Below are 9,403 nucleotides of genomic sequence, written 5' to 3' on the forward strand. Positions count from 1 at the left end.
TTTATGTATGTGAATAGCGAATCTTTAAAACTTACTTTAACTAAGACCAGAAACAAAAAAATGTCACCGCAAAAGCATGCTAAGGTCCCCATAAATGTCAAGTAGCTATATACAAAAATACACGCGTTCGCCATTCACCAAATAATATAACTCAGAAGAAATTCTGAAAACATCTACCGTATTGTACCTTTATGCGAACGGGCTGTCCAGTGATTTCTTACTGATAGGATCCACCATTGTAACTACTTGGGATCAGGTATACTTCCCTTATAAACGCAATTTACAGAAACAACAACAACAACAATTATTATAGGTGTATTAGAAATCCAATGTTATTCCGAAGTAGAAAATAAAGTGTTTAACTCTATAAGGTCAGATGTTATAACCTCCGCATCGATTTACCACGAAAGAACACGTGTTACTACAGCCAATAACCGGTGAACTTCTTTTTTTAGGGAGAAAAACATGACATCACGAATTGAAGAGAAGAACCGGTGAGCTGTAATGTCACCACATTGACGCAGTACATTCAACAAAGATAGCGTAGTATTGTGTAACTTTGGACCCTTTCAAAACTTTGTCACAGATATTTCTGCGTTAAAACAATAACTCATTGGATCTGCGTGCACCAAGAACGCTTATCATTCTAACGTGAGGTAAAATTACACACGCTTATCAGGTGCCAATTGATAATAACAATCGCACATTTAACACAGCCCATGTTGTATATACACATGTTTACTCCAACAAATACCTTTGATTCCGAATAAGTTTTTTTTATTGTTTTCTATTATTTTGCTTTATAGATTCAAGCTAAGTTTGCGACTCCCTAAGCTAAGCTACGGAGGAAGAAAAATGACGATGGCGATACACATGTTAACGAAGTGTTTATATTGATACAAACTATACTGAACCGATTAATGCAGAAACTTCTGGTTGGGAGGATGGATCGTATGATCCCAGTCATTCAGGACAAATGGGTATTTGAAATTACATTATTAAATAAATCATGCTGATATACCTGTCCACATCTTCAAGGGTTCCCGCCATTTTGCCGTGAAATTCCTGCGCTTCACAGAGACGATCACAGCACCCGGTAGCAGCTCCTATCCCACCGCCACTGCTTGATGACGATAATAAAGAAGACTCCACACACGAAGCCGTCGAACCACCGTTAACACCCGCGTAGGAGGACATCACAAAATTAACAGCTGTTTCTCAGCACCTAGTGGTAGCCGGAGGCGGTATATAGAGCCTTGCCTATAACTTTGTAGCTTTTTACGCTAACAGAAAGTTAGTACATGGATTAGAGAGATCGTGCTTGAAAGTCAACAGAAACTTACCAATGTGTATTTAGTTGTTTGACTATGTAAACTTCATTGTTTGTATGTCACACGGTAACAAGACACTTCAAACAAAAACATGTAAAAAAACTCGAATTCATTAAGTATGGCAGTATATTTAGAAGAGAACGACTAGCATATTATACAGTGAAAAATTGGCATCCAAAAGACATTTGGCACTGTCAACTTGATACTAAGCTTGAAACTGGTTGCCTATATTATTCATATTATCGCTACTGTACTGTAAAATGCTACTTCTGGGTAGAGATTTATTAAGGTAGACAATGGTCATAATACTTGAATAAGATGCGGATTTATACAAATGTATGTGACTTTGACTAAAACTCAAATATACCTACTTATAAAACGCCGATTTTTATATAAGACTCGAAGTATTTGCAGAGAAGTATAATTTTTGCAATTATCTGTCTCTTTAGATTCTCGCAGTATTTCTGGCTCTTCATTTGCAAATTTAAAGATGGTCACTCCGTACAATTTGGTATTTTAAATTTTATCAGAAATTATTCAACGAAACGGATGATTCTAAAAGATAGGCAGAGATATATAAGATACGGCACCTATATTCCGATTACTCTGACTACCATTAATACTTAGGTATTAAGATAAGCTATTACCCGACCCCCGTGCGTCGGAAAAACTTGTGCCCAGAAAATGTATTTTTTGCCCGAAATCCACAGTCCACGTCATTGATAGTTTTTATACAGCTTTTGAATAATCTGAGAAACTTTTTTTATAAAATTCGAAAATACTACACACGGTTTGAATTTAAAAACCTAAATCATGAAAATGACTCAGTAACCATTTTTGCTACGCCTGAATTTTTTATACAGAGATTAACGGTCGTTTTAAAGGAGAAAGTATCAAACTGCCAGTTAAATCGTTCAAATTAGCTTGAATAATTATTTTTCTTCCGCTTCTGTTTCAGTCTTCTCAAAACTTTTTACTCCACTCTGCGCCTTTTCGACCCTTTGGCCGCCCAGAACCCTTCTGTTTCTAAGCTTTTTGGTTCTTAAAATGTATCCTTTCCTTTTCTTTAAAAATATTATTGCCTTAAAATGCGAGTCCGCTAAAATTTCATGAGTAGCGTACCTGAGTGGCACTTCAGTATATCTACATCTATCAATATCGTTTAATGTTAAAATTTATTATGGGTAAAAAAAATAACATTAAGCTACTTCGTTATGAACATTTATATTACGAACATAGAACATGTTAGTGCAACAAACTGTTACACGACGACCGCTTTTTTAGACACTCCAACCCTCCCTCAATTTTTCGCGTTGACTCACAACGAATATGGAACACCTGATAAATTACTTTGACGAACGATGGAACCGCTATTAACACCGGATACCGCAAATGCAATTACAAGTCGATGCGTGCAAGACAAACACTAACTTTAGAGCAGTTGACTTGATCCAGATTCGAGAAGTCTGTGTTTCCAGTTTACCGAAATTTTGTAGACTACACTCTGAAGGAGCGTTTCACGGTTTTTCAGGCAACTACCTCTGTTTTCCGGCGTCATTTTTCAGAATGACCTACAACAAGCTTTTCCATACCCGAAGCATAAAGTGCCGCTTTTACTATTACTATTTGCAGAAGCTAACAACGCCTACGGAATTTCGCCAGTAGTAAAGATGTTAGTCATCCAGTCCAGTCCACGTAATCTAAATTGAAATTTCAATGTAAAACCAATGAAAAACTGTTGTTCTCTTATTAAAGAACTATCATGTTTACTTGTAAGCTACTTAGTATTTACATCGGCTGACATAATTATTCATAGCGCTTCATTTAATGGCTTGTACATATTCGAAGTAAGACTAGCGGGCTCAGGTCTTTTTGTGTGTGAACATATATAAAATATCGCTTGTCCTATATTATCTGTATTCATTGTATAAATTCTTTATTCGAAGTCAGAGTCGATGTATCACATTCAAGTTTAGCTATCGAAGTTATGTGGACCACATCCTAATTTCACTCGAGTTGCTTGCAGTCAGGCCGGCAGGATTTAAAAAAATATTGTTTGACCTCAGCTGTATATATTATGGATTATTATTTTTACCATAGATAACAATCTCTTGAACCCCTGAGCGAAGTCTGAGCATTTACAAAAAGCAGTTTATATGTGACCAATATTCTTGAAAATAATGTTAATAAATGTAAGTTAGTGTTAAGACAAAACAACCATTACATTTTTTAATACTGCCACGACGCCAGAACATCAGAAAGGTTTCGCCGCACAGATCCCGATAGAAGGCTTTTAGTGTTAATTGTATAGCCGTAACTCTTAAAACATGACAAAGGTAATTGAGCACCGTCTCTCTTTTATGGCTGTAAGTTCTTCATGAGTATTTCACTCCATTGATACAACAGACAATTTCGATACAGTCTGCATCGTAAGTCATCCTCGTGGCTACAAGAAGCAGTACCAGGCCACCTCGCACGCGTTGCTTCCTCGTGTCAGTTTCTGAACATTCTATTCGATCTCGATCTGGTCAATGCCGGAACGCGCCATATTTTGCCGCTCTAACAATAAAATCCTTTAAAGTTCCGTCATCCAGTTTGCTAAACGCCTCGGTTTGCACAACCGCTGTCGTATGATTCATCGCAAATCTAAAAGAATTAATAAACAATAAAAACCTTACTACCTTATAACCTACAACAATAAGTACAGGAGATGTGAGAATCCGTCCACATACTATCCTGCATAACGAGTAATTTTATATGCCGCCACCTGTTAAGTACTCAAATCGATTTCTTCCCATGCTTTTGTCACAATGAACGATATAATAAACTTGATAAACCTGTAATAAACAAAAAAGAAGAACCAAGCACTTCACCCGAGAAAAATACGCTTATAGTGGACAAGGAAACATCTCACCTAAAACAGAAGTCCTCAAGTTCCTTGGCCTCGTATTTTATAGCGGCGGCATATAGCAAAGCGCAATTTTCTACAAGAATGCCATTTTTTATTATCTTCTGGCAGTGCACCTGGAATCAGCAAACATAACAGTACAAAATTCCAGTTTTGACTACTACAATAAAGATTTGAAAATAGAAGTTGTACCCTTATAGATACGTTACATGCGATAGACCTCCAACGTGTATCTCTATAAATTCAATAGGCGTCAGTATAAGGTTAAATATTACTGTGTGCTACGTTTTTTATACCAAAACTAGGTCCTGGCGACAAAATCAAATATAATTCTGATTTCACCGAACACAATTATGAAGTGCTAGCTGTTAATGGTATTTTGCAACGGAATTGTGAAAGGCTGTATATTTCGTTTTGCTATTTACCAATGCTAGCCATGGCTTTATTAACAACGTTAGTATATGTTTCGTAAATTACGAGCGAGAAATTACTTAATTCTATAATTCGATTCAACTGTAGCAGCTAGGTTAAGCATCTTAAACGACTATGAGGGTAACGAAGCCCTACTTAGAAACACCATCGCTACTTGGTGACGTTACAGCCAATTATCGTCACCGAGTTCACTTGCTGGTTTGTGTCATTACATTGTGAAACATCTGTAAATATATATCTGTCAGCTTTATTGTTCTTACTCAATTTCCATGAAAGCAATAGTACATCGAATTTACATTTGAACTCGCTTATGGAAAAATTAGGCTAACCATGTCGGTCAATGAAACCTATGACGCATCTTAAAACAACAACGCACTAATACAAACACTTGGTTAAGAAGTAATCACACCTTTAGTCATGTTCATACCTTGAGACCAATCTCACAATATGCGTTGGCAAGATCCAGAAGGCCAATGGCACCTTCTGGTGAAAGAGCCACCTCTCCCGTGTAGAGATACTCAAGGAATGCTTTGTAGACCTGATGGCTGAACTGCTCGATTTTTATGGTATCTTTTTGATTTTCCGCCCAATGGTCCTAAAAAAGCAATAGTACGGTTAATATTAACTCTACGACAAGATGGGCTAAGTGAACTTATTCTGGAAATTAAGTGGATTTGAAGTCATAAAAAATTGCAGTGGGTTTACAGTTAAAGTTTATATGAGACGAAGAAATATATGAAAAGCCTATTCCCTCGTTTGTTGCAGTGGGTAACATTGCATCTTATTGATACAATTACTATCTCCTTTCGTATTTCAATCTTTTTTTAAATATGTCGGAAGTCCGTTAGCACATCCATCTTACAATCTTGGTAGCCAGTTATTACATTACACAGTTACCAAGTTATTTCCCAGATACTTTGAGAAATGAATTTTTTAGAATCTTCGCTTTACCTGGAACATCGTACGGAAATGCTCGCATCGAAATTTGAGTATTGTCTTGTGAACATGAATCGTTTTTCCTTCTACCACGAATTTGATATCCGAATGGGTCGGATCGTTGAATTGTTGGCGCAGAATACCCGTAAGACAGCGTTCCCACCTGGACAAGTAATGCTTATGTGATTGTTAAGTACAAACGTATAACAGAAAAACTAATTACAGCCACTTTACAAGATAACTAAAGAAGTTATCTTGACCCATACCGAATCGTGATTTTTAGAAGTTTTGAAAATTTTAGAAATGAAAAAAAAGTCGAATTAAGCTCTGAGAGATTGAATTTTGATTTTTGATAACTTATTAGGTTTTATTGAAAGATAAAAGCATGCGTAATTCATGGATGATGGGGTAATCCTCGAATAGGTGACAAAACGTTTGTTCTACCTGTGACCAACAACCATAGGCAGGGGTGTGATTGCCACCGAAGAAAATGCAGCGAAGACATCATGAAGTGATTTGAACGGCGTAACGATAGGCTCTGTCACTGCTTGACCCCGACAATGACCCCACATTAATACCTACCAATGTATGCAAATGGTGTTAGTATGCTCTAGTTAACCTGTCACTTTTCCCGTTAGCCTATTCGGTAAGTAACTCCGATATGTATGTTTCATAACTCCTCAGCAACATTATATTCTCGTTCCTATTAGTTTTGGGAAAGTTTTTTGCGTTTTTAAGTCTGAACTCAAGTTAAAAAGACGCATAGAGATTGCTAGAACCGTTTTGAAATGGCAGATGCATACATACATTTAATTTATATTTGACGACAAAACTAAGTATAATATTATCATTTTTGAAAATGGTTCCTCTAAATATAATCGTAACGATGACTAAATACCTTTGAAGTTTCAGTGAGGGCTGCGGAAATCTGTGTGTAGTGCGACGCAGCCACATCGATGATTCGACTTTGGTCTGTCTTCATACGGACAGGATTTACCTGTAGAGGAGTACACACAAGATTCCAATATATTTTTTTAGAACCGAGAAAGAATTTAATATTTCTCAAGTCAAACTAGGCCGATACGAAAAACCGATCTTTAAAAATTGGGAAAGCAGATTAATATTATACCTGGTTAGCCTTGTTACCAAGTCCGAGTTGACCGTAAGAGTTTGCTCCCCATACGTATAGTGTACCCTCATCTGAGAGGGCCATTGTATGTGCGAATCCGCAAACAACCTGAGCGTATCAACAATTTACATGTGTATTTTAGTACCTTTCAACCTGTTATTATTAGTCAAATTTGCTACTATTAATATCTACAAATGAAATGCATAAGAGCATAAAAACATGTATCTACTTTCTAAGGAATGGCGTGAACATTAGTTCCTAACGAAGCGAACTAAACTTTGACTGATGGTATCTACCCGTTGCGAACAGAACATTCGAGATAATAAATAATTATATGATTTAAGCACAAACTAAATATCAGACTTTACCGTATATAATCTTTGATACCTTTTGAATTGTGACATTTTTAAGGCCATCAATTTTAGCGGGTAACATTTGGTTGACATTATTTCCAAGCCCCAACTGACCAGAACCTAAAATTGCATTCAACACAATTCAAAGAAAACAATGAAAATAGCATTATATCAACATATTTGTAATAATATGCAAGGCAACAATCAGTTACTGCGTACTTAGTAGTGCCTATTTTTGTGTGCATATATACACACGAAGCAGTCAACATTTATATTACCATAATAGACTTATCAATGACTACTGTGAGAGATATGTGGACGCGTTGGGTACCCAACTATCCCCATCGTTGCCACTTTGTGACCAAAGATAATTACCATTAAGACCCCAAGCATAAATTTCACCGTTTTCGAAAACAGCTACTGTTGATGTTTGTCCGCAGGCGATTCCCACGCAGAACAAGCTTTGAATTAATCCTGTCACCTGTTACCGACCGAATGATTAGTTAGTTTCTAATTCAACTCCTCTTCATGTATTTATGTTTGGTTCTTAATTCCATAAATATAACATGGATCTTTCTTGTAGCGTACACGAAATTAAAGCTGCAGGCACGCCCTTGAATTATATTTACTGGAAATATCAATGTAAAGAATGGACTTGTGAAGATGATAAAGGCCGAGGTCTTAATACTTAATCTGGTAATAAGAGTTTTATACAGACCTTTCTTGGATTGTGCTGATTTGAAGATGTAGCTCCGACACCTAGTTGCCCACAATTGTTTTGACCCCATGAATAGACCTGAAAGTTAAATACGATGTATTTATATTTTATTCAATGTTGACATATTCTAGGATTCAACCATTACATTTATTCGCGTTAATATGCAGTACATCCACTTCAATAATTCAAAACTAGGACCTGCGTGTATTGTCAAGACACCTGCATGCTCGTGCAAGAATTCGAGCAGTTGAGACTTAAAAGTACATAAATAAAACTATCTTTCAACTGAGTGAGAGCTCAGCTTAGTGTATAGTTACGCACCTCTCCACTAATCGTTCTGGCAATCGAATGGAAGCTTCCACACGCCACCTCTGCCACTGGATTCGGGATATTGTTTGATATCAATACGGGCGAGTTTACCTGCGTTTGTAAGACATGTTTTACTTTTATTTTTATTTATTAATAATAAATAAATAATAAATAATAAATAATATCTTTATTCATATTATTACGATAGCTCAAATAAGCCAGTCGTTGAATGCAAATTTGAAAGCTAAGATAAAACAAGTCCGGTATGGATCTAAAAAAATCGTGATAACTTGTGATTATCTCATTCGAAGAACAATACTTCGAGATTTTCGATGAATGCAACTTTTTCGAATAAAATGTATTAAGTAATGTAAAGGCCCACTGAAATCACATTCGTCAACTTAGGATTTTGGTGAATACGTTTTACGCAGATTTTTATAGCAGCATTGACGAACCTGAGATGTTTGGCCATTTCCGATCTGAGCATACCCATTATGGCCCCAACCATAAACATCGCCTTGGGCCGTCAGAGCTAGTACATGAGGCCCAGATCCATACGCAAAGGATCGAACGTTCTTATTGCAAATCGCTTCTACCTGAAAATAGTTATTGAAAAAAAAAATAATTGCCGGAACTTCCTTGTCCGAAAACCTAGGCAAGTGCTGCAATAATTACTAAGGCCAGCATTACATACAACTGAATAATTTATAGACCTGCTTAAACATGGTTATAATAAGAAGGCCTAGTATCCTTACCGTCAGATGTTAGTAAACATGGTAACATTGCCGTTACTTCCATCATGCTAGCATATAATATATATATATATGCTTTATTTTATATGCTTATGAGCATTTGTACGATACAACATGTAATATGTACTATCATTCTGCAAACGAACCTTGTATTTGTGTAGTTCGTATCTTGAAACAAGTTAGCTAACTTTCAAATAGTGCCGAATACTAACCTTGACAGGATTTAATGCTGTGCGAGTATCACCAATTCCTAGGCACCCAGATACATTGCTTCCAAGAGCCCACACCTGAAAGAAATAGCACACACATTCAGTGTTTGTGTTATACCAAAACACTACGCATTAATGTCGCTGAAGAAAATTTCAGTCCGCGTCTTCTATGTAGGCCATGCATGTCAGGTTTATTTAGTTCCAAAGTTCATTTTTAATTACGAAATTTATTTAAGTATTTTCCATTTAAAAGGTAGTAGAATGATAAGCGTTCTTGGTGCACGCAGATCCAATGAGTTATTGTTTTAACGCAGAAATATCTGTGA

At 36.4% G+C, this 9,403-nt stretch overlaps 1 protein-coding gene and 1 long non-coding RNA gene across 2 annotated transcripts in view; both read right to left on the reverse strand.

The window, feature by feature from the left end:
• Positions 1-46: 46 nt before the first annotated feature.
• LOC147757186 (uncharacterized) lies at positions 47-3,696 on the reverse strand. The gene is made up of 3 exons (XR_015323893.1): positions 3,556-3,696; positions 1,022-1,283; positions 47-266 (listed from the first exon to the last, which is right to left on the reverse strand). It is a non-coding gene; the product is annotated as an uncharacterized LOC147757186 (long non-coding RNA).
• LOC111246588 (RCC1 and BTB domain-containing protein 1-like) overlaps positions 3,065-9,403 on the reverse strand; it is a 7,377-nt gene continuing 1,038 nt past the window's right edge. Inside the window, exons 2-14 of the mRNA XM_022796427.2 lie at positions 9,081-9,155; positions 8,572-8,712; positions 8,129-8,227; positions 7,808-7,885; positions 7,465-7,570; positions 7,124-7,209; positions 6,737-6,844; positions 6,506-6,604; positions 6,052-6,185; positions 5,623-5,770; positions 5,099-5,266; positions 4,246-4,355; positions 3,065-3,977 (exon numbers count right to left, since the gene is read on the reverse strand). Coding sequence (XP_022652162.1) covers positions 3,860-3,977; positions 4,246-4,355; positions 5,099-5,266; positions 5,623-5,770; positions 6,052-6,185; positions 6,506-6,604; positions 6,737-6,844; positions 7,124-7,209; positions 7,465-7,570; positions 7,808-7,885; positions 8,129-8,227; positions 8,572-8,712; positions 9,081-9,155 — 1,470 coding nt within the window. The 3' untranslated portion in view covers positions 3,065-3,859. The remainder of the gene's footprint in view (positions 3,978-4,245; positions 4,356-5,098; positions 5,267-5,622; positions 5,771-6,051; positions 6,186-6,505; positions 6,605-6,736; positions 6,845-7,123; positions 7,210-7,464; positions 7,571-7,807; positions 7,886-8,128; positions 8,228-8,571; positions 8,713-9,080; positions 9,156-9,403) is intronic.

The sequence above is a fragment of the Varroa destructor genome, unplaced genomic scaffold (genome assembly GCF_002443255.2).
Source record: "Varroa destructor unplaced genomic scaffold, Vdes_3.0 BEIS01000003.1, whole genome shotgun sequence".
In the NCBI taxonomy this organism is placed as follows: Eukaryota; Metazoa; Arthropoda; class Arachnida; order Mesostigmata; family Varroidae; genus Varroa; species Varroa destructor.